The 25689-nt window shown below is 45.4% G+C and overlaps 1 protein-coding gene across 1 annotated transcript in view; it reads right to left on the reverse strand.

Moving 5' to 3' along the window:
* The window catches only part of LOC126268095 (uncharacterized), a 168211-nt gene that overhangs the window by 128347 nt on the left and 14175 nt on the right, over window positions 1-25689 (reverse strand). Inside the window, exon 3 of the mRNA XM_049973606.1 lies at window positions 1712-1836. Within this exon, the coding sequence (XP_049829563.1) occupies window positions 1712-1836 (125 nt within the window). The remainder of the gene's footprint in view (window positions 1-1711; window positions 1837-25689) is intronic.

Below are 25689 nucleotides of genomic sequence, written 5' to 3' on the forward strand. Positions count from 1 at the left end.
TGTCTCCAAACTACAGTAAATGCACTGGACTACAGTTGATCATCCTCCTTACAGCCCGGACTTATCCCAATGTGATTTCAGTTTATTTAGACCGCTTAAAGAAGCTCTAGGAAGGCGATGATTTGAAGATGATGAACGTGTGGAAGACTTCGTACGCAACTGGCTGGTCACAAGACCCAGTTCTTTTTATGATGAGGGCATCAAAAAGCTGCCCATACGCTGTAACAAATGCATTTCCAAATGCATTCCATGTAGAAAAATAAATTATAATTGCCTTTGGTTTTTCAATAAATGAATTTAAATAAAAAGTAAAGTCCCATTTATATTTGATTCGTTCTTGCACTAATGTCCAGATTGATCTTTTTATGATGAGGGCATCAAAAAGCTGCCCATACGCTGTAACAAATGCATTTCCAAATGCATTCCATGTAGAAAAATAAATTATAATTGCCTTTGGTTTTTCAATAAATGAATTTAAATAAAAAGTAAAGTCCCATTTATATTTGATTCGTTCTTGCACTAATGTCCAGATTGACACAGTCAAGCCATTTAAATGTCTTGGCGTAACATTGCAAAGCAATATGTGGTGTATCAAGCACGTGAAAACTGTGGTAGGGAAGGCAAATGGTAGACTTCAGTTCATTGGGAGTATTTTAGGAAAGAGTGGTTCACCTGTAAAGGAGACTGCATACAGGATACTGCCTAAGTGTTTGCGATCCGTATCAGGTCAGATTGAAGGAAGAAACCAAGCAATTCACAGATGGGGTGCTATATTTGACAATGGTAGGTTTGAACAACATGTAAGTGTTACGAAGATGCTTCAGGAACTCTAATGGGAGTCCCTGGAGGGAAGGCGGCGTTCTTTACAGGAAACACTCTTGGGGAAATTTAGAGAAGCGGCATTTGAAGCTGACTGCCAAACAATTCTGCTCCTGCCAACAAACATCATGCGTAAGGAACACGAGGATAAGATACCGAGAAATTAGGGCTCATACAGAGATGTGCAGACAGTTGTTTTCCCTTGCCCTATTTGCAAGTGGAACAGGAGGGGAAATGACAAGTAGTGGTACAGGATATCGTCCGCCACACACCTTACTGTGGCTTGTAGATTATCTATGAAGCTATGGATGTACTTGTTTCCCAACTGGCTGATTAACCTTCATTTGTTGCCCAGTAGACAAGTATAGAACTATGTCAGTTGGCTACTTTCTTACTTTTGTGCAATAACAGAACTCTTACAGAAACACAATTAAAGACTATTTCTTTCAATACGAGTCAAAGAGGTTCCTTGCCAACTTCACACCAACTTTTGGGCTCTGTTTATTTACTACTCTGTCTTAGTATATCATGTGCAAATTAACAGATGACTAACACGTGATGCAAATTTCAGAATACTGTCAATGAATATTGCATCTGATGCAGATATCCTGTTTGCTTGCATGCAATTTCATGAAATTTTACTGTCAGAGAAAAATGTCAAGTGTAAAAGAAACTTTACACATACTGCATCTAGGGTCTGGGAACCAACAATCTTTCCTTCAATGTATATCATTCACAAATGAGAGAAAATTTCTCAATAAAAGATTAAGTGAGAAACTGTAATACAATAAAGCACACAGATGTTGATAAAATAGATGTTAGATTAAATATAATAATTACAAGGAATTAAAGATGCATTTACAAAGTGCAACTGATTACATATTAAACTAACCTGGGGTTTCTTTCTCTTAGTACGACTTCTCCTTTCTTCATCGGCTGTGGTCTGTGAATTTCGCAATACTTGTAGTAGGTTTCTTCTATATTCAACTGATGTACCGTCTTCAAACATATTCCGAGCTGAAACACAGACAGAAATCTTATCAACTTCATTAAATTCTTTCATGTAAATAAAATAGAAAGAAACTTCCACATGGGAAAAATATATTAAAAACAAAGATTCCAAGGCTTACCAAGCGGGAAAGCGCCGGTAGACAGGCACAATAAATAAAACACACACACAAAATTTCTAGCTTTCGCAACCGACGGTTGCTTCTTCAGGAAAGAGGGAAGGAGAGGGAAAGACAAAATGATGTGGGTTTTAAGGGAGAGGGTAAGGAGTCATTCCAATCCCGTGAGCGGAATGACTTACCATAGGGGGGAAAAAAGGACATGTGTACACTCGCACACACACACATATCCATCCGCACATACACAGACACAAGCAGACATTTGTAAAGGCCAAATGTCTGCTTGTGTCTGTGTATGTGCGGATGGATATGTGTGTGTGTGTGTGTGTGTGTGTGTGTGTGTGTGTGTGTGTGTGTGTGTGTGTGTGTGTGTGTGTGTGTGTACACACCTGTCCTTTTTCCCCCTAAGGTAAGTCTTTCCGCTCCCGGATTGGAATGACTCCTTACCCTCTCCCTTAAAACCCACATCCTTTCGTCTTTCCCTCTCCTCCCCTCTTTCCTGAAGAAGCAACCGTCGGTTGCGAAAGCTAGAAATTCTGTGTGTGTGTTTGTGTGTTTTATTTTGCCTGTCTACCGGCGCTTTCCCGCTTGGCAAGTCTTGGAATCTTTGTTTTTAATACATTAAATTCTTTGTTTCACAACAAAGGAAAATTAGGGTTTAATGTCCTATGCATGATGAGCTCAATAAAGACAGAACACACACAGCCTAGGAAAGAAATCATCCCAGCACTTGCCTAATTGCTTTGTGAAAACCACAGGAAATCTATATCTGGGTGAACAGGTGAGGATTTTTACTTTCATCGTCCTGAATGCGAGTCCAGTGTCTCACCACTACACCATATTGCTAAGTTTCACAACAAATACAAAATTTTTAAGACTGCATCAATGTAAGTGCTGAACAGAAATATCTCAATCAGAAGTTTGTTCTTTGTGGAATAAAAAAAAGGAAAAGACAGAAGCAACTGGAGTAATTCAGCATCTCAGACATTGTATTCCAGTTAGAGCTGTAGAACAGATATTCCTGAACAAAGATTAGGTTGAAGAGCAGAAGAGTTGGGAGCATAATATTGATGAATGACAACTGACTAATTCCACTCTTTGCACAATAGTAACTTTCCCTGTGGACCATTTCCCAACCTCTTATTATTTCCTAACTTATCAGCACTGTTACTGAAGGAGGACATTTTATGACAAAAAGACAGCAAGTCCTGGTTATATTTAGCATATCAATTATTCCACACATGCTTCATTTCTTTTTATTGGGCATAGTTTCACATCACTTTCCAGTAGACATATACTGATCACAATACTAGCTGCATTCTTCCTATCGGGTGCACAATAAAAATTTTCACAACATTTCTTAGCACGTAATATATGTTCATATAATCTAGAAATGTGGTTAATTTTGAACTAAAATGCTAATGAGAAAGAAGTAAAGTGAAAATGTGATAGAAGAAAACCATTTACTAAATACAATTCATAACGTAAAAATTAAAAACAGCTACCAACAACAAAGTAAAACCAGTAAGTGACTAAGCTCATCCAAGAGAATAAATACACAGAAATAAGATACAAAAGAAGTTGAAGATACAGAAGAAGCACATCATCAAGGAAAGTGGAGACAGAAGGAAAGCACTTCTGAGAAAGAAACATGTAAGGACAGGGAACAGAGCCACTTCCACTTTGTCTGCTGTTCAGCATGTGGTAATATAAAAGTAAACTAGTCAGTTTATCGAAAGTGGTGGTGGTGGATAGTGTTTAACGTACCGTCGACAACGAGGTCATTAGAGACGGAGCGCAAGCTCGGGTTAGGGAAGCATTGGGAAGGAAATCGGCCGCGCCCTTTCAAAGGAACCATCCCGGCATTTGCCTGAAACAACTTAGGGAAATCACGGAAAACCTAAACCAGGATGGCCGGGGACAGGATTGAACCGTCGTCCTCCCGAATAGTTTATGGAAAGGAGGGTAGGATGGAATGAGGGGACTTCTTACTTTGGATCTAAAATACTTACCAAAACTTTCTATATATGCCTCTTACACTCTTCCTGTTTTAATCAAATTCAATTGAGTCTATATTTGTGCTTCCCAAGATACTCTATGGTTCTCCCATGTCCTAATTTCTTACAATTTACCACCTATACTAAACTAAATTCCATCCGAACAGGCCTTGGAAGGCCCAACGGTACCGACAGACTGCCATGTCATCCTCAGCCCACAGGCATCACTGGATGCAAATACGGAGGGGAATATGGTCAGTCAGCACACCGCTCTCCCAGCCGTATGTCAGTTTCTGAAACCAGAGCCACTACTTCTCAATCAAGTAGCTCCTCAGTTTGCCTCAAAAGGGCTGAGTACATCCTGCTTCCCAACAGCACTCGGCAGACTGAATGGTCACCCATCCAAGTTCTAGCCCAGCCCAACAGCGCTTAACTTCGGTGATCTGACAGGAACCAGCGTTTGCACTACGGCAAGGCAATTGGCAATTTATCATCTATACTAATGCTAAATCTGTAAAACTGCCTTGTCTGTCTGAATACATTTCTACAGATGTACTAGAGGAATTTTCAAAGGTTTTCAAGTTTGTGGAATTTTGATTAGTCATTTTAGAATGTTCTAAATGAGTGTGTTCGTTTAGTGAGTGTGTACATGCATTGTAGGTAAAGGCATTATATCAAATCATGGACTCATAAGCTGTGGTGGTTAGTGAAAGATATGGACTTGGAGAAGTCCAATTGATGCTAATAAGTTATGCTGTATTTGTTTCTATTTAAACTTGAAGTATTTTGATTTTGACCTTTTCTTGTCTTTGATGGAGACTAAACAATAAAGTTGCAAGGGACCATTGGGAGGTGTCATATTGACAGTCAGCAGTGTATGTTGTCCAATTCAGTAGCTATATCCCTTAATCTTTCTGTATGCCATCAGATGGGTACGGGATAGTCATAACTAGTTTAGGGACCATTGACAGTTTACTGTAACCATGTATTGCAGGATACAGCAAGGCTGGCTGCCATTATGATGACTATTTTATAAGCATACTTGTGCAGAAAACTGATCCAAGTTCACCAATAAATGTGACCATCATGTAATTTATCTTGTGTTCCACATATCACTAAGAGTGCATAGATACTGGCCATGGATGAGAGTGAGACTTAACAACATGTCACCAAAACTGAGCAAGAGACGGGGGAATGTTCAGAGCAGAAGAAAATATGTCTGAAATATGTAAGAGGTCTGGAGAAAAATACAGATGCCAAATACAGCAATATTTCCTACTACAGAGCAGCCGACATGTTTCAAAAATTAACCACAGACACCTGATTCATCATATTCCTAATAAGATGGAATCAGTTATTTTATTCTTAACCACCTCAAAAAAGAAACTGAGGAAAGTGAACTTCAGAAGTTACTCATTTTCACAACAGGAGGAGAGGATTTCCTTGATCTCACAGCATCAACATATTCAACAGCAAGGAGAACAAGATAATGTGATATGGTCATATTATACGCCACGATCAGCACTGATTCTGTGAACAGTCATGTTCTGCTAGCAAGCACTAATGAATAACAATCTAACTCGGATCCATAATCAGTGGCCACAAGGGTATTATAGCACCGCTGACCACCAATCTTGAATAAAAAGTTAAGAAAGTATAGAGAAATTTCTTTTCTACAAGCTGTCAAAAACTTTTTAAATTTTTTGTCCCACATAAATTGGTTGGTTGGTTGGTTTGTGGGATTAAAGGGACCAGACTACTATGGTCATCGGTCCCTTGTTCCAAGGGAAAAAAAAAAAACTAAAAACTCCTAAAGAGAAGAAAAACGAACAACAGGAAAGACGGCATACGACACAAGACAAGAAATACTCAGACAAAGAACAGACAAAACAAAGTAACACCACACAGAGTGTGGCGGTGGTTGGCCGACCATAGGGATAAAAAAGGAAAAGCCAACCACTGAGTACACATTAAAAACTCAGTTTAAAATCGTAGGCCAAAGGCCAGAATCAACACAATACAATAAAATGAAACAGAAACACTCAGATTAAACGATAAAAAAACCCTGATCGAATAAAATGTAAAAGTAAGTCAGCCATAGCAGAGTCATCTGTTAAAAGCGCAGGGAGCATGTCAGGCAGTGCGGACGGCTGCCTGAGCACACCTAAAAGTGGACAATCCAATAAAATGTGGACCACTGTCAAAACAGAGTCGCAGCGTCATAAAGGTGGGTCCTCACGTCGCAATAGGTGGCCGTGCGTCAGCCATGTGTGCCCAATGCGCAGCCGGCAGAGGACAACAGACTCCTTGCAAGAGGCCCGCAAGGAGAAGCACCACACACCGGTAGCCTCCTTCATGGCCCGAAGTTTGTTTCGTGAAGGCAGGGCGCACCATTCAGTGTCCCAGAGGTACAGAATTTTGCTGCGTAGGAACGCTTGCAAATCTGTCTCCGGGAGGCCAATGTCCAGAGATGGTGTACTGGTGGCCTCTTACGCCAGGCGGTCAACATTCTCATTGCTGGGTATCCCAACATGGCCTGGGGTCCACACAAAGACCACAGAGCGGCCGTAACGCGCAAGAGTATGCAGGGACTCCCGGATAGCCATCACCAGACGAGAACGAGGGAAACACTGGTCGAGAGCTCGTAAAACATTCAGGGAATCACTACAGATAACGACGGACTCACCTGAGCAGGAGCAGATATACGATAGGGCACGAAAGATGGCGACCAGCTCAGCAGTGTAAACACTGCAGCCAGCCGGCAACAAACGTTGTTCAGAATGGTCCCCTAGAGTTAGTGCATAACTGACACGACCAGCAACCAGCGAACCGTCAGTGTAGACAATGCCAGAGCTCTGATACGTGGCCAGGATGGAATAAAAGTGGCGTTGGAAGGCCTCCGGAGGGACTGAGTCCTTTGAGCCCTGTGCCAAGTCGAGCCGAAGGCAAGGGCGAGGCACACACCACGGGGGTGTATGCAGAGGGGCTCGGAAAGGAGGTGGAACAGGGAAACACCCAAGCCCGTAGAGAAGCTATTTGACACGTACGGCGATCGGACAACCCGACCGGGGCTGACGTTCTGGCAGATGGACGACTGACTGCGGGAACAGGACACGATAATTGGGATGCCTGGGCAAGCTAAAAACATGGGCAGCATAAGCACCCAGTAATTGTTGGCGTCGTAACCGCAGTGGAGGGACACCTGCCTCCACAAGTATGCTGTCCACAGGGCTGGTTCGGAAGGCACCAATGGCAAGGCGTATCCTGCTGTGAAGGATGGGGTCCAGCACCCGCAACGCAGATGGGAATGCTGAGCCCGTAAGCCAGACTCCCGTAGTCCAGACAGGACTGGATTAACGCCTGGTAAAGCCGTAGGACAGTAGATCGGTCGGCGCCCCACCTGGTGTGGCTCAGGCATCGCAGAGCATTTAGATGCCATCAACACGCCTGTTTAAGCTGCCGAATATGAGGCAGCCAAGTCAACCGGGCATCAAAAACCACCCCCAAAAACCTATGTGACTCCACCACTGTAAGAAGCTCGCCGTCGAGATAAAGCCGCGGCTCCGGGTGAACAGTGCATCGCCGGCAGAAATGCACACCTCCCCAAACTTGTCCTCCAAATGCTCTACAAAGAACTGAGGCTTCATGGATACAAAGGATTCCCCATCAGCTCTGGTACAGATGAGATACCTGGGCGAATACATGTCACTATCATTCATTGCCTTTCATTCCTCCCATGGTGTGGCCAGTGATGGGAACGATTTGGGGTCATAAACGTTAGCTTTAAAATTAGCCCTTGAACGCTTAGAGACTGCTGGTGGCTGGCCACCAGCAAGAGATGATGTACCACGCTTCATTGCGGGACATCCGCCCTGATGCCACCTACTCCGACCAAGGGCCCTCCCCATGGGCGCCACCCAGCCACAGCAAGAGCCACCTGGCAATATGGTCATTGCCGGGAGTCCTGATGCCACAGGCAGATGGGCATCAACTTCTTGGCATACATGGGAAGTAAACGGCGCAGGCATCAGTAGAGCGATCCCTGTGTTGTCAGGGGGCTACAACCAACAGGGTACATGGTGGCTCCACCACAACAGTCTGGCAACCGTGCTGGATCTTAGGTGCAAAAATGTATAAGGTCGTCGTCGCAGCGAAAAGCAACACTGTACAGTGCAGCGTGGTAATCGCACCCAGGGACGGATCCTCGCCCAAGAGATGGAAAACGAGCGGGACACCATTGCAACGACGAGAAAGCCGGCTCAATACACGACAGATACAGTGCACCACGTAAGGCGCCCTTCCCCAAGTGGCTCGCTCTTCGGAACAATTTAGGAAGATGGAGGTCAAACCCGAGAGGGAACCATCATATAAGGCCAAAAAGGTTGAGACTCCTTTTAGTCGCCTCTTACGACAGGCAGGAATACCGCGGGCCTATTCTTACCCCCGAATCCGCAGGGGGGTCCCACATAAATTCAGCCAATGAAACAATTGGGTGTGGGATTGAAGGGACCAGACTGCTAAGGTCATCGGTCCCTTGTTCCACGATAAAATCACACGAAATAAAAACTGTCAGTCGTTAAAAACGGAGAACTGAGACAAGGGACGACACAATACAAGAAAGACAAAGACCAGACAAACGGAACTAAAATCACACCGAGTGTGAAGGTGGTTGGCCGACCATGGAAATAAGGAAAAGCCAACCACCAAATGACATTAAAACCCACAGTTTAAAACCACAGGCCAAAGGCCCAAGTCAATACAGGAAACAAAAGGACAAACACTCAAATCATACGATAAAAACCCCCTGCCCGAATAAAACTCAACACGAGGTCCGCCATAGCAACGTCATCACATAAAAGGGCAGGGAGGGTATCAGGCAGCGCAAACGTCTGCCTGAGTCCTGTTAATAGCGGGCAGTCCGCCAAAATGTGGACCACCGTCAGAGCTGCCCCGCAGCGACATAGCGGTGGGTCCTCCCGGCGCAACAAATGGCCGTGCGTCAGCCACGTGTGGCCAACGCGCAGCCGGCAGAGGACCACAGAGTCCTTCCGAGAGGCCCGCATGGAGGAGCGTCACACACCGGTCGTCTCCTTCACCGCCCGAAGTTTGTTGGGCGTGGGCAGGGTGCGCCACTCGTCACCCCAGGCACCAAGCACTTTCAGGCGCAAAAGCGACAGGAGATCACACTCTTTCGGACCCTGTGCAAAATCCAGCCGAATGCATGGTCGGCGCACACACCAAGGGGGCAGACGGAGATTGGCCCGGAAAACAGGTGGGAGAGGAAAAAACTCAATCCCACACAGTAGAGCCAGGACGCGAACCGCGATCATACACCCTGACCGGGGCCGCCTGTCTGGAAGATGGACGATCGAGTGCGGGAACAGGAGACGGTAATTGGGATGCCCTGGTAAACTACAAACGTGGGCAGCATAAGCGGCCAGAAGTCGGTCGCGCCGGATCCGCAATGGAGGAACACCAGCCTCCACAAGTAAGCTGTCAACAGGGCTTGTCCGAAAGGCTCCTGTGGCGAGTCGGATCTCGCAGTGATGGATGGGATCCAGCAATTGCTATGCCGATGGCGATGCCGAACCATAAGCCACACACCCATAATCAAGGCGGGACTGGATCAGCACTTGATACAGCCGGAGAAGGGAGGACCGATCGGCACCCCACCCGGTGTGGCTAAGGCAACGGAGAGCGTTTAAATGCCGCCAGCATGTTTGTTTAAGCTGCCTAATATGAGGCAGCCAAGTCAACCGGGCATCAAATACCAGTCCCAAGAACCGATGCGTCTCTACCACAGCAAGAGGTTCACCGTCAAGGTAAAGGCGTGGCTCAGGGTGAACCGTGCGACGCCGGCAGAAATGCATAACGCAGGTCTTAGCGGCCGAAAACTGGAAGCCGTGCGCTACAGCCCACGACTGCGCCTTGCGGATAGCGCCCTGCAGCTGGCGCTCAGCAACTGCAATGCCAGCGGAGCTGTAGTAGAGGTAGAAGTCGTCTGCATACAACAAAGCTGCGACGGACGATCCCACCGCCTCAGCGAGCCCATTGATCGCAATTAAAAACAGGGAGACACTGAGGACAGACCCCTGTGGGACCCCGTTCTCCTGGACCCGGGAGGAACTATGGGACGCAGCAACTTGCACGCGGAAGGAACAATACGACAGAAAATTCTGAATAAAAATCGGGAGCGGGCCCCTAAGACCCCACCCATGAAGTGTGGCCAGGATGTGATATCGCCAAGTCGTATCGTACGCCTTCCGCATGTCGAAGAAGACGGCAACCAGAATTTGGCGGCGTGCAAAGGCTGTACGGACGGCAGACTCTACGGAGACCAGATTATCGACGGCAGAGCGGCCTTTACGGAACCCACCCTGAGACGGAGCCAGGAGGCCTCGAGACTCGAGGAGCCAACTCAACCTCCGGCTCACCATACGTTCTAGCAACTTGCAAAGAACATTGGTGAGGCTTATGGGGCGGTAGCTGTCCACCTCCAGCGAGTTCTTGCCAGGTTTCAACACGGGGAGGACGATGCTTTCTCGCCATTGAGACGGGAACACACCCTCAACCCAGATGCGGTTGAAAACATCTAGGAGGCGTCGCTGGCAATTCACAGAGAGGTGTTTCAGCATCTGGCTGTGGATGCGGTCTGGCCCAGGAGCCGTATCAGAGCAAGCAGATAGTGCACTCTGGAATTCCCAGTCGCTGAAAGGAGCGTTGTACGACTCCGCGTGGCGCATGTGAAAGGAAATCCTCCAACTTTCCAACCGCTCTTTCCGGGAGCGGAAGGCCAGTGGGTAATTCGTAGATGCGGTACACTGAGCAAAATGCGCTGCTAACCGGTCCGCAATCGTGTCGGAGTCAGGACACACCACCCCATTCAGCGAAAGCGCAGGGACAGAGACAGGTGGCCGATAGCCATGGAGTCGCCTAATCTTAGCCCAAACCTGCGATGCAGAGGTACGGACGCCAATGGTGGAAACATACCGTTCCCAGCACTCCTGCTTCCGTTGGCGAATAAGGCGTCGGGCACGGGCACGGAGCTGTTTGAAAACGATGAGGTTCTCCAAGGACGGGTGCCGCTTATGGCGTTGAAGAGCCTGCCGGCGATCTCTAATCGCCTCTGCGATTTCGGGCGCCCACCAAGGCACAGTCCTCCGCCGAGGGGACCCGGATGAACAGGGAATCGCAGATGCCGCCGCAGAAACGATGCCGGTGGTGACCGACTGAACCACCGCATCAATGGTGTCATGGGAAGGAGGTGCGATAGTGGCGAGAGAGGAGAACAAGCCCCAATCAGCCTTATTTAGAGCCCATCTGAAGGGGCGTTCAGAAGAGTGACGCTGTGGTAGTGACAGAAAGATGGGGAAATGGTCACTACCACATAAGTCGTCATGGACACTCCAGTGGATGGATGGTGAAAGTCCGGGGCTGCAGATAGAAAGGTCGATGGCCGAAAATGTGCCATGGACTACGCTGAAATGTGTCGGCTCTCCCGTGTTTAAGAGGCACAGGTCAAGCTGCGAGAGAAGAGTCTCGACATCTCTATCCCGGCCAGTAATCACGGCGCTACCCCACAGGGGGTTATGGGCGTTAAAGTCACCCAGTAACACAAAAGGAGGAGGAGGCAGTTGTGCTATCAATGCAGCCAACACATGACGCGAGACATCACCATCTGGCGGAAGATACAAACTGCAGACAGTAATAGGCTGAGGCGTCCACATCCTTACAGCGACAGCCTCTAAAGGTGTGTGAAGAGGTACACATTCGCTGTAGACAGAGTTGAGGATGTAGACGCAGACTCCACCAGATACCCTCTCATAAGCTGCCCGGTTCTTGTAATAACCCCGATACCCACGTAGGGCAGGGGTCCACATTGCCGGAAACCAAGTTTCCTGTAGGGCAATGCAGAGGAAAGGGTGACTGCTGATGAGTTGGCGAAGCTCAGCAAGGTGGTGGAAAAAAGCGCTGCAGTTCCACTGGAGTATCGCTTTGTCCATGTCCGAAAAAGGCGTGAAGGGGCCGAGGAGGCAGATCACGCCACTGGGTCACCTGCTGCCACCGATGGAGGACCAGTACAATCTGCTTCCATGGTGTCTGAGGGTCCGGCGAGATCCAGGTCCTCAGCGGACGCCCGGATCTCCACCTTATCCTCGAACGCAGAGCCTGTAGGGAGCAGTGGGGTGGATGCCACCGCGTGTTCCTTGGCCTTAGAGGTCTTCTTCTTCGTCTTGTCTCTCTGGTCCTTGGGTTTCATTGGCTGGGAGGGCTCCAGCGAGTCAGCCTCCGGGATGGAGGAGGAGCGGGAAGCCCTGCGATCAGCCGCTGGTCTGCTTTTCTTCCATTGGCTGACGTCAGCCTTCCCAGAGGCGGAAACCTGGGAAGGAAGGGACCCAAGGGACCCTTTCCGTGCTATTCGAGCCGGGGAAGTTTGAGGCTTCCCCAGCTTAGAAGTGGGGACTGATGTCCCCGATGGTTGGGGGGTTGCTGCTCCTGAGGCAGGTAATGCAGGAGCAGCAGGGAGTGAAGTGCCCCCCACCATCAAGGGGGCAGGTGTAGCATTCCGGCTCTGAGAGGTGGCAGTCTGAGGGAGAGCTAATGGGGCCATAACAGTAGTAGCCGCGGCGTAAGAGGCAGTCATTCGAACAGGATGGAGGCATTCGAACTTCTGCCTGGCCTCAGTGTATGTCAGGCGGTCCAGGGTCTTATACTCCATGATTTTGCACTCTTTCTGGAAGATCCTGCAGTCCGGCGAGCAAGGCGAGTGGTGCTCTCTGCAGTTTACACAGATGGGAGGCGGAGCACATGGAGTATTGGGATGTGATGGGCGTCCACAATCTCGACATGTGAGGCTGGAAGTACAGCGGGAAGACATGTGCCCGAACTTCCAGCACTTAAAGCTCCGCATCGCGGGAGGGATATGTGGCTTGACGTCACAACGATAGACCATCACCTTGACCTTCTCAGGTAAAGTATCACTCTCGAAGGCCAAGATGAACGCAGCGGTGGCAACCTGCTTATCCCTTGGACCACGATGTACGCGCCGGACGAAGTGAACACCTCGCCGCTCTAAATTGGTGCGAAGCTCGTCATCGGACTGCAAGAGAAGGTCCCGATGGAATATTATGCCCTGGACCATATTAAGACTCTTATGGGGCGTGATTGTAACCGGAACATCCCCCAGCTAGTTACAATCGAGTAACCGGCGGGACTGGGCGGAGGACGCCGATTTGATCAAAACCGAGCCCGAGTGCATTTTGGACAAGCCCTCCACCTCCCCGAACTTGTCCTCTAAGTGCTCGACGAAGAACTGAGGCTTCATGGATGTAAAGGATTCACCATCAGCTCTCGTACACACCAGGTAGCGGGGCGAGTATGGTTCGCTGGCATCCTTAGTCTTTCGTTCCTCCCATGGTGTAGCCAGGGAGGGGAACGATTTGGGGTCATATGTATTTGCTTTGTATTGAGCCCTGGAACGCTTAGAGACTGCTGGCGGCTGGCCACCAGCAAGAGATGATGTACCACGCTTCATTGCGGGTCATCCGCCCTGATGCCACCTACTCCGACCAAGGGCCCTCCCCACGGGTGCCACCCAGCCTCAGCAACGACCACCTGGCAGGATGGCCATTGCCGGGAGTCCCAATGCCCCAAGGAGATAGGCATCTACTCCTTGGCATACGTGGGGAGTTAACGGCGCTGGCATCAGCAGAGCGATCCCTGTGTAGTCAGGGGGCTACAACCAACAGGGTACATGGCAGCCCCACCACAACGGACTGGCTACCGTGCTGGATTTCAGGTGATGTAGTCCAATATCGTCATTGGCGCATAAAGCGACACAGCATAGCAGACTGCAATAAACTGCACCCAAGAACAAATCCACGCCCAAGAGATGGTAGGTGAGCGGGACTGCTAAGCGATGACAACAAACCTGGCTAGAGATGGAAATGCATGATGGACACATCGCTCCTTGTAAGGCGCCCTTCCCCAATCGTCTCGCTCTTCGGAAAATTTAGAAGGATGGAGGTCAAACCCGTTAGGGGACCATCTCACAAGGCCAAAACGTTTGAGACTCCTTTTAGTCGCCTCTTCTATCTACCTATCTATCTACATCCGTACTCCGCAAGCCACCTGACGGTGTGTGGCGGAGGGTACCCTGAGTACCTCTATCGGTTCTCCCTTCTATTCCAGTCTCGTATTGTACGTGGAAAGAAGGATTGTCGGTATGCTTCTGTGTGGGCTCTAATCTCTCTGATTTTATCCTCATGGTCTCTTCGCGAGATATACGTAGGAGGGAGCAGTATACTGCTTGACTCTTCGGTGAAGGTATGTTCTCGAAACTTCAACAAAAGCCCGTACCGAGCTACTGAGCGTCTCTCCTGCAGAGTCTTCCACTGGAGTTTATCTATCATCTCCGTAACGCTTTCGCAATTACTAAATGATCCTGTAACGAAGCGCGCTGCTCTCCGTTGGATCTTCTCTATCTCTTCTATCAACCCTACCTGGTGCGGATCCCACACTGCTGAGCAGTATTCAAGCATTGGGCGAACAAGCGTACTGTAACCTACTTCCTTTGTTGTCGGATTGCATTTCCTTAGGATTCTTCCAATGAATCTCAGTCTGGCATCTGCTTTACCGACGATCAACTTTATATGATCATTCCATTTTAAATCACTCCTAATGCGTACTCCCAGATAATTTATGGAATTAACTGCTTCCAGTTGCTGACCTGCTATTTTGTAGCTAAATGATAAGGGACCTATCTTTCTATGTATTCGCATCACATTACACTTCGCTACATTGAGATTCAATTGCCATTCCGTGCACCATGCGTCAATTCGCTGCAGATCCTCCTGCATTTCAGTACAATTTTCCATTGTTGCAACCTCTCGATACACCACAGCATCATCTGCAAAAAGCCTCAGTGAACTTCCGATGTCATCTTACGACAGGCAGGAATACCGTGGGCCTATTCTTACCCCCGAACCCACAGGGGGGAATGAAACAATGTAACCTGTCTTCTTGATAAATGATTACGATATCACTGAAATGGAAACTGACAAAATAAATGCTGAAACACTAATATCAGCTTGAGTCATCCAATACAGGAAGGAGCATGTGACCTGCAGGGGTATCTTACATTGTATGCCAAATACAATGTCTTCTAACAACAGTTTATCATTGTTTGCTGGAACAATGAAGCACAGCAAAACAGGAATAACAAGCAAGGTATCCAAATGTATAGGGATTGCAAGACAGATATCGTGATGTAACAGAAATTTGCAGCAGTTACTCCAGGACTCTTATCACCCCAGCAAATGATACTATAACTGTTAAGTTATAGGATTACATATTTCTTTTCTTATTTAAACATGTTCTTTTGATAATCTCTGTACAGATATAGTTGCTCCTGTTTATTTCATGCTGTGAGGAGGAGTGCCGCAATGGACCAACAGTAGGGTCTGCATTGCTGATGCCAGAGATAAGCCAACCAATACCACACACTAACCGATGTCAGTGCAGAGAAAAAGATTCTGCCAGCAACTGCTGCTGATCTCTGCCCTCAATTGAATTGCTTAAAAAAATATTTTAATTGAAAAATAAATGAATATTGTTGTGTTAACTGACTAACATATAATCAGACAATGTACCAGTATGCTGACTGTCTTACTGTCAAGAAATGTCATGCATTTGTGCACAATAAAGTCCACAAGAAGTGAAGACAAGCTGATTGAGTTATCATTCAAGAAGCATACAGTGGTTGATTATTTACAATATCTAATGAAGCTATTCTAACAGTGCTAACAAAGGTACTGTGCAAAATTGAAACCAGTTTGAAATTTATGATTAATGCAAATATGGCAGCTCAGCCAGACATTAGTTATGGTGCAGCCATTCCCGAGATACGCTTTATAAATGACAATTTTTGGCGAAGTCAACATTTTTTACCAGGACAGTTGAAAGTGCTTTTCCTCAAGATAGTCTCTTTCGACATTTGAATCTGATATTGGCTCATCATAAAACTTCAAGAAACTTGGCTTACACCTTAGTTAAGAGAAATGCGAACAGTCAAGAAAGTTTAAATTAAATATTTAGTTGAGGGCAAAACTGAACTTCTGGTATACCTATACATCAGAAGCAGATGCTGCAGTGCTGCAATGTGCATATTTATAGATCTGCATCACTGACATCAATCTGAGAAATGGCTGCCTGACTGCTGTAAAGTAGTGCACCATACATACTAGCTTACTCAGCCCACTAGACACCAACTTTAGTTCGTATTTCATGGAAGAGCTATTTGATAGTGTTAAAAATGATCACAGGGGCTCATTTTCTTTTTTTGTGTTTATATTTAGTATTTTAGTAGTGTAGTTCTGTGATGTACACAGCTGCATAGTTTGAACAACACAGTGTTACAGTCGTTACTGTACTTGAGCATCTGTTTAACTGCCTTCTAGTATGAGCAATGTGTTTACCTTTTGTAAACTGTTTCTATACATTGAATAAGCCTCGGAAGGATAGCAGGCTTTCCATCTAGGCCGTATTTTAGTAGTATAAGGGGCATTCAAATGAAACTCAACCTACATCTACATCGATACTCTTCAAATCACATTTAAATGCCTGGCAGAGAGTTCATCACACCACCTTCACAATTCTTTATTATTCCAATCTCGTATAGCACGTAAAGTGTAGAGTAGGTGGTCTCCTTAGTAGGTCTGTTACATTTTCTAAGTGTCCTGCCAATAAAACGGAGTCTTTGGTTGGCCTTACTCACAACATTTTCTATGTGTTCCTTCCAATTTAAGTTGTTTGTAATTGTAATACCTAGGTATTTAGTTGAATTTACAGCTTTTAGATTAGACTGATTTATCATGTAGCCGAAGTTTAATGAGTTCCTTTAAACACTCATGTGGATGACCTTACACTTTTTGTTATTTAGGGTCAACTGCCACTTTTTGCACCATTCAGATATCTTTTCTAAATCGTTTTGCAATTTGTTTTCATCTCCTGATAACTTTATTAGTCGATAAACAATGGCGTCATCTGCAAACAACCGAAGACGGCTGCTCAGATTGTCTCCCAGATCGTTTCTATAGATAAGGAACAGCAAAGGGCCTATAACATTACCTTGGGGAACGTCAGAAATCACTTCTGTTTTACTTGATGACTTCCTATCAATTATTACAAACTGTGACCTCTCTGACAGGAAATCACAAATCCAGTCACATAACTGAGACAATATTCCATAAGCAAGCAATTTCCCTATGAGCTGCTTGTGTCGTACAGTGTCAAAAGCCTTCCAGAAATACGGAATCGATCTGAAATCTCTTGTCAATAGCACTGAACACTTCATGTGAATAAAGAGCTGGTTGTGTTTCACTGGAACGATGCTTTCTAAACCCATGTTGACTGTGTGTCAGTAGTCCATTTTCTTCGAGGTAATTCATAATGTTCGAACACAATACATATTCCAAAATCCTTCTGCATATCAACATTAACGATATGGGCCTGTAATTTACTGGATTACTCCTACTACCTTTCTTGAATAATGGTGAGACCTGCGCAACTTTCCAGTCTTTAGGTACGGATCTGAGCAAAAGGTTGTATATGATTGTTGAGTACAGAGCTAATGCATCACCATACTACTAAAGGAACCTAATTGTATACAGGCTGGACCAGAAGATCTGCTTTTATTAAGTGATTTAAGTTGCTTCACTACTCCGAGGATATTTACTTCTACGTTACTCATGTTGGCAGCTGTTCTCGACTCCAATTCTGGAATAGTTATTTCATCTTCTTTTGTGAAGGCTCTGTTTAATAACTCTGCTTTGGCAGCACTGCCTTTGATAGTATCCCCATTGTACTAGTGTAAAATAACGGTAATGATTTTATTAACTCAAAAATGTAGTTATACACAGTACACACACTCAAAAATAGTCACCAAAACTGTTGGCACATTTTTCCCATTGTGGCACTAGCCGGTCAATTCCATCCTTGAAGAAACTAGTAGACTGCTGTCGGATCCAGGCCTGGACCCTGTCACACACTTCATTGTCTGCTGTGAATCGATGTCCATGAATAGCTTGTTTTACAGTTCCAAACACATGATGCTTGACAAGGGATTTCAGATCGAGTCCATATTCCTGGATTTCCAGAAGGCTTTTGACACTGTACCACATAGGCGGATCATAGTGAAATTGCGTGCTTATGGAATATCATCTCAGTTATGAGACTGGATTTGCAATTTCCTGCCAGTGAGGCCTCAGTTCGTAGTAGTAGTAGTAGTAGTAGTAGTAGTAGTAGTAGCAGTAGTAGTAGTGGTTGTTGTTGTTGTTGTTGTTGTTGTTGTCTTCACAGTCCTGAGACTGGTTTGATGCAGCTCTCCATGCTAATCTATCCTGCGCAAGCTCCTTCATCTCCCAGTACCTAATGCAACTTACATCCTTCTGAATCTGCTTAGTGTATTCATCTCTTGGTCTCCCTCTACGATTTTTACCCTCCACGCTGCCCTCCAATGCTAAATTTGTGATCCCTTGATGCCTCAGGACATGTCCTACAGGCCGATCCCTTCTTCTAGTCAAATTGTGCCACAAACTTCTCTTCTCCCCAATTCTATTCAATACCTCCTCATTAGTTATGTGATCTGCCCACCTAATCTTCAGCATTCTTCTGTAGCACCACATTTCGAAAGCTTCTATTCTCTTCTTGTCAAAACTAGTTATCGTCCATGTTTCACTTCCACACATGACTACACTCCATACAAATACTTTCAGAAACGACTTCCTGACAGTTAAATTAATACTCAATGTTAACAAACTTCTCTTCTTCAGAAACGCTTTCCTTGCCATTACCAGTCTACATTTTATATCCTCTCTACTTCGACCATCATCAGTTATTTTGCTCCCTAAATAGCAAAACTCCTTTACTACTTTAAGTGTCTCATTTCCTAATCTAATTCCCTCAGCGTCACCCGACTTAATTTGACTACATTCCATTATCCTTGTTTTGCTTTTGTTGATGTTCATCTTATATCCTTCTTTCAAGACACTGTCCATTCCGTTCAACTGCTCTTCCAAATCCTTTGCTGCCTCTGACAGAATTACAATGTTATCGGCGAACTTCAAAGTTTTTATTTCGTCTCCCTGGATTTTAATACCTACTCCAAATTTTTCTTTTGTTTCCTTTACTGCTTGCTCAATTTACAGATTGAATAACATCAGGGAGAGGCTACAACCCTGTCTCACTCCCTTCCCAACCACTGTCTCCCTTTCATGCCCCTCGCCTCTTATAACTGCCACCTGGTTTCTGTACAAATTGTAAATAGCCTTACGCTCCCTGTATTTTACCCCTGCCACCTTTAGAATTTGAAAGAGAGTATTCCAGTCAACATTGTCAAAAGCTTTCTCTAAGTCTACAAATGCTAGAAATGTAGGCTTGCCTTTCCTTAATCTAGCTTCTAAGATAAGTGGTAAGGTCAGTATTGCCTCACGTGTTCCAACATTTCATTTCTACGGAATCCAAACTGATCTTCACATCTGTCAACACCTGCTTTCTTTGGAATTGGGATTATTATATTCTTCTTGAAGTCTGAGGGTATTTCGCCTGTCTCATAAATCTTGCTCACCAGATGGAAGAGTTTTGTCAGGACTGGCTCTCCCAAGGCCGTCAGTAGTTCTAATGGAATGTTGTCTACTCCCGGAGCCTTGTTTCAACTCAGGTCTTTCAGTGCTCTGTCAAACTCTTCACGTAGTATCGTACCTACCATTTCATCTTCATCTACATCCTCTTCCCCGAAACTCTGTACAACCTCTGGTTTAGTCAGTTTATCCAGGTCCCATCTCCTTAAGTTCCACCTTTTTGTAATTTCTTCAGTTTTAATCTAGAGTTCATAACCAATAGATTGCCAATGGAAATGACCTACAATTTAAAACCTGGTTCCTAAATCTCCGTCTTACCATTATATAATCTATCTGATACCTTTTAGTATCTCCAGGATTCTTCCATGTATACAACCTTCTTTTATGATTCTTGAACCAATTGTTAACAATGATTAAGTTATGCTCTGTGCAAAATTCTAACAGACCACTTCCTCTTTCATTTCTTAGCTCCAATCTATATTCACCTACTATGTTTCCTTCTCTCCCTTTTCCTACTGTCCAATTCCAGTCACCTATGACTATTAAATTTTCATCTCCCTTCACTACCTGAATAATTTATTTCATCTCATCATACATGTCTTCAATTTCTTCGTCATCTGCAGAGCTAGTTGGCATATAAACTTGTATTACTGTAGTAGGTGTGGGCTTCGTGTCTGTCTTGGCCACTATAATACGTTCACTATGCTGTTTGTAATAGCTTACCCGTACTCCTATTTTTTTGTTCATTATTAAACCTACTCCTGCATTACCCCTATTTGATTTTGTATTTATAACCCTGTATTCACCTGACCAGAAGTCTTGTTCCTCCAGCCACCGGACTTTACCAATTCCCACTAAATCTAACTTTAGCTTATCAATTTCCCTTTTTAAATTTTCTAACCTTCCTGCCCGATTAAGGGATTTGACATTCCATGCTCCGATCCGTAGAATGCCAGTTTTTCTTTCTCCTGATAACGACGTCCTTCTGAGTATTCCGCGCCCGGAGATCCGAATGGGGGACTATTTTACCTCCGGAATATTTTACCCAAGAGGACGCCATCATCATTTAACCATACAGTAAAGCTGCATGCCCTCGGGAAAAATTACGCCTGTAGTTTCCCCTTGCTTTCAGCCATTCACAGTACCACAACAGCAAGGCCGTTTTGGTTAATGTTACAAGGCCAGATCAGTCAATCATCCAGACTGTTGCCCCTGCAACTACTGAAAAGGCTGCTGCCCCTCTTCAGGAACCACACGTTTGTCTGGCCTCTCAACAGATACCCCTCCGTTGTGGTTGCACCTACGGTACGGCTATCTGTATCGTTGAGGCACGCAAACCTCCCCACCAACGGCAAACGATTTGGGAGACAATCTGAGCAGCCGTCTTCGGTTGTTTGCAGATGACGCTGTCGTTTATCGACTAATAAAGTCATCAGAAGATCAAAACAAACTGCAAAACGATTTAGAAATAATATCTGAATGGTGCGAAAAGTGGCAGTTGACCCCAAATAACAAAAAATGTGAGGTCATTCACATGAGTGCTAAAAGGAACTCATTAAACTTTGGTTACACAATAAATCAGTCTAATCTAAAAGCTGTAAATTCAACTGAATACCTAAGTATTAAAATTATGAACAACCTAAATTGGAAAGAACACACAGAAAATGTTGTCGGGAAGGTTAACCAAAGGCTGCGTTTTATTGGCAGGACACTTACAAAATGTAACAGACCTGCTAAGGAGATTGCCTACACTACGCTTGTCCATCCTCTCTTAGGACACTGCTGTGCGGTGTGGGATACTTACCAGATAGGACAGATGGAGTACATCGAAAAAGTTCAAAGAAAGACAGCACGTTTTGTATTATCGCAAAATATGGGAGAGAGTGTCACAGAAATGATACAGGATTTGGGCTAGAAATCATTAAAAGAAAGGCATTTTTTGTTGCGATGGGATCTTCTCACGAAATTCCAATCACCAACTTTCTCCTCCGAATGCAAAAATATTTAGTTGACACTGACCTACATAGGGCGGAACGACCACCATGATAAAATAAGGGAAATCAGAGCTCGTACGAAAAGATATAGGTGTTCATTCTTTCCGAGCACTATACAAGATTGGAATAATAGAGAATTGTGAAGGTGGCTCGATGAACCCTCGGCCAGGCACTTAAATGTGATGTAGGTGTAGATGAAAGTCACATGGTGAAAGGTCAGGACTGTATGGTGGATGTTCCAGCACTTCCCACTGAAACTGCTGCAATGTCGTCTTCACCGCATTGGCCGTGTGGGTGGGCATTACCATGCAGGAGGATAACGCCGTTGGAAACATGCCTCTATGTTTCGACATGATGGCTCATCTAAGGTTCTGTAAAGTGGCTTGATAACACTGGGAATTGATGTGGTTCCCCGTTCCAGGAACTTGACAAGCAGTGGGGCCTTGTAGTAAAAAAAGAAGGACATCATGACCTTACCAGAATTGGTGTGCACGACCTTTGATTTCTTTGGAGGTGGTGAAGTTGCATGTTTCCACTGCTTGCTTTCCGGTTCAAAATGGTGATAACCGTGTTTCATCATCTGTGACAATACATGACAGAAAGCCACATTCCTCCTCATGATAAAAGATAGTGGCATTCGAGTATTGCGCTGTTTGCTGGTCAGTTGGTGAGGAACCCACTGAGAACAGATTTTTCGAAGGTTCAAGTGCTGATGCAATGCAGGCGGCACCCACACCAATACCCAGTAACTGATGGATCTCTTCCACGGTGATTCTGTGCTTGTCCAAGACTAAAGCATTCACTTCCACAACCATTTCCAGTGTGATGACATAATAAGCCTGTCCAGGACGAGCATTGTCTTCCAGTGATGCGTGCCCCTCAAGGAATCGTTTGCACCATTCCACAGAACTTGAACGACTCAGGCTGTATTCACCATACACAGCCTTCATCTGTTGATACATTTCATGGCCTCCAGTTCCCTATGCAGCAAAAAACCGAATCATTCCTCTTTTTTCCTGCTTACTCGTCTGCATGTTTGGTAATGACGATAGCTTGTGTCACCACCTTTTCTTTGGCGCTGTGCAACATCAAACGGTGTGCATGCATCAGTATCTCTACCAATAGATGGTGGCATCATACCAGCAGTTACATGATGTCACCTTATCTGAAAGGAAAAGGTAGATGCAATGACCAGGGTTCATTTGAATGAACCTCATACAGTGGATAGGGATCATAATCTCACTGTGTGTGGATGCAGGAGGGGCTAGTTGTGGTCCAAAGACCTCAATGTGCTGTTGGTCACATTCATCTAGCATAAGGTGGATGCTTTTGGGTGTAGTGACTATGGAGAAACTATCCCACCACAAGTGACACCTCAAGTGTCACAATTCGGTTGCTGAGGCACCTTCCTATGTATCCAATACAGTTACATGGTGCTAACCACAAAGTGAGTGGTGGGTTGCAGCCAGTTTGGGGCAGACTGCAAATAGGCAGATGGATCGTTGTGATGGAATCTTCTCACGAAATTCCAATCACCAACGTTCTCCTCCGAATGCAAAAATATTTAGTTGACACTGACCTACATAGGGCGGAACAATCACCATGATAAAATAAGGGAAATCAGAGCTCGTACAGAAAGATATAGGTATTCATTTTTTCCGCACACTATACGAGATTGGAATAATAGAGATGGAAGAGATGGAAATATGTCTGATCCTTCAGAAGGATACAGGCACGCACATGGGGGAAGGGGTTTGTTTCTTTATCAAGAGCTCCAATGTTCAGCTTGTTATGAAAACCAGTTGGGAAACAGCATCAAGGACCACGAAAAAAAGAAATGTGAACTCTTTACGTATGAGGGGAGGATCCTTATATAGATGTAGGGATGCCTCTGGCTGTGGCTAACTCATACTGGCATCAGCAACATCTGTTGATTGGATTCTGATGCCATCTGCAATTCCACAGGTGTTGGCAGAAATGATGAAGACTGATGGCCTTGCTCATGGGTTATAAGCAGAGTTCCTGACTTTGTAACCAGGACTAGTCAGGAAAAATGTCTCAACCAGACACACTGGCAATTCTGCAACAGCCCTGACTGCAGATTTCTGGTCCTGCGGTATGGCAGTGGAGAACTGTAGAGCTCCTCTTGATAAGTCAAAGACATACCATACTGTGGCTGCAGATACCTGAGTAAGAACATACATAGTGCACGAGTGTTTCAAGATAGGTAAAATTCTGAAGTCCTCAAGTGAATATATATCAGGCATTATAAAAAGAGCAAAACTGAAATGCCAGCAAAGTACAGGGCCTGAAAAGATAAAAATAGTTAATTGTGGAATCATTTATAACAATGCCCAGAATTCTCCGCCCACCAACAACACTGTTGTGCCTAAATTATACTAATAACTAAGGGCTACATGAAACTCTAAGCAATCAAATAATGGAAAAATCCAGGGTGAAATTTAACAATATTATGAAAAGAAAAGTTGACACCATATAGCAGACATGCTCATTAGCAGATAGGCACAACAAAAAGACTATCACAAATAAAGCTTTCAGCCAGTAAGGCCTTCGTCACAAATAGACGACACACACACACACACACACACACACACACACACACACACACACACATTATCCTCCCAACCTTGTACAAAAATAAATCTCCCATGCCTTATCTTTCCAGTTTCCCACCACCTCCCAAAGTCCCATCCAGGACTGAAGCAACTGAATCACATTCTCCACAAGAGTTTTGACTAACTCTCAACATACCCTGAAATGAGAAATGTCCTACCCACTATCCTTCTCACCCCTCCCACAGTGGTGGTCCGCCATCCACCAAACCTACACAATATACTCGTCCATCCCTACATAACCCCTGCTCCCATACATCTTCCCACCACCACCTACTCCAGTCCGGTTACAAACATCACCTACCCATCAAAGGCACCCCACCTAACTGTGAAACCAGTCATGTGACCAACAAACTAAGCTGCAACCAATGTGTTGCATTCTATGTGGGCATGACAACCAACAAGCTGTCTGTCCACATGAATGGCAACCAAATTGCTGAGCACGCTGCCAAACATGACGTCCTTCATTTAAATGACTGCTTCACAGCCTGTGCCATATGGATCCTTCCCACTAACACCAGCTTTTTCGAATTGCACAGGTAGGAACTTTCCCTGCAATACATCCTACGTTCCTGTAACCTTCCTGATCTCAACCTTCATTAGTCACTGTCATCACCCATCCAGCCCCTTCCCTGTTCCCATTCCAGCACTACACAGCCCTCATTCCACCATTGCACCCAGTCTTTTTACTTCTCTCCTTTTCTGCTCCTCCCCCCCCCCTTTCCCCTGCCCACCATCTAACCTGCAACACTTCACTGTCCGCCACCCCTACTTTACTATCCCTCCCCAACCCCACCCAGCCTCCTCCTTACCCCACCCAGGCACCAGTCCCATCATGCACTGGTGCTGCTGCTCGCAGCATGGTTTCAGTTGCCCGAGACTGCAGTCATATGTGTAAACTGATTTTGGGGTGTGTGTGTGTGTGTGTGTGTGTGTGTGTGTGTGTGCGTGCGCGCGCGCGCGCATGCATGTGTGCGTGTCGTCTATTTCTGGTGAAAGTCTTACTGGTCGATAGCTCTGTTTGTGACAGTCTTTTTGTTGTGCCTACCTGCAACTCAGCATATCCACTATATGGTGTGTGGCAACTTCCCTTTTCATAATACTGTGGAACTCTAAGTAGGATGTTTTGAAATATTGTTCAAGTACTAAAAAATAAATCAAGTTATCAAAAAAATTAGGTCATGCAGGGGTAGGGGGTGGTTCCCACTGAAATAAATAGAAATATAATGTATGCATAGGCCAACATTCATTCCAACTACAAATTTATCTGGATACCAGTAAATGTTCTCAGCAAAGGTGGCAGGAATCGCTGAGGCGCATGGCAAGAGGCACTCTACTGAACAGCCGAAGTTTGCACTTTCCCCATCAAGGGCAAAGCTCGTTGGCTGTGTGGTCCAGCTTGCTACTACTATAATAGCAGAAGGGCAAAACACATGTACCACACTAATAAACTGTGTGATACAAGTAGCCAATGTCAATCT

This window comes from Schistocerca gregaria, chromosome 1 (genome assembly GCF_023897955.1).
Source record: "Schistocerca gregaria isolate iqSchGreg1 chromosome 1, iqSchGreg1.2, whole genome shotgun sequence".
Classification (NCBI taxonomy): Eukaryota; Metazoa; Arthropoda; class Insecta; order Orthoptera; family Acrididae; genus Schistocerca; species Schistocerca gregaria.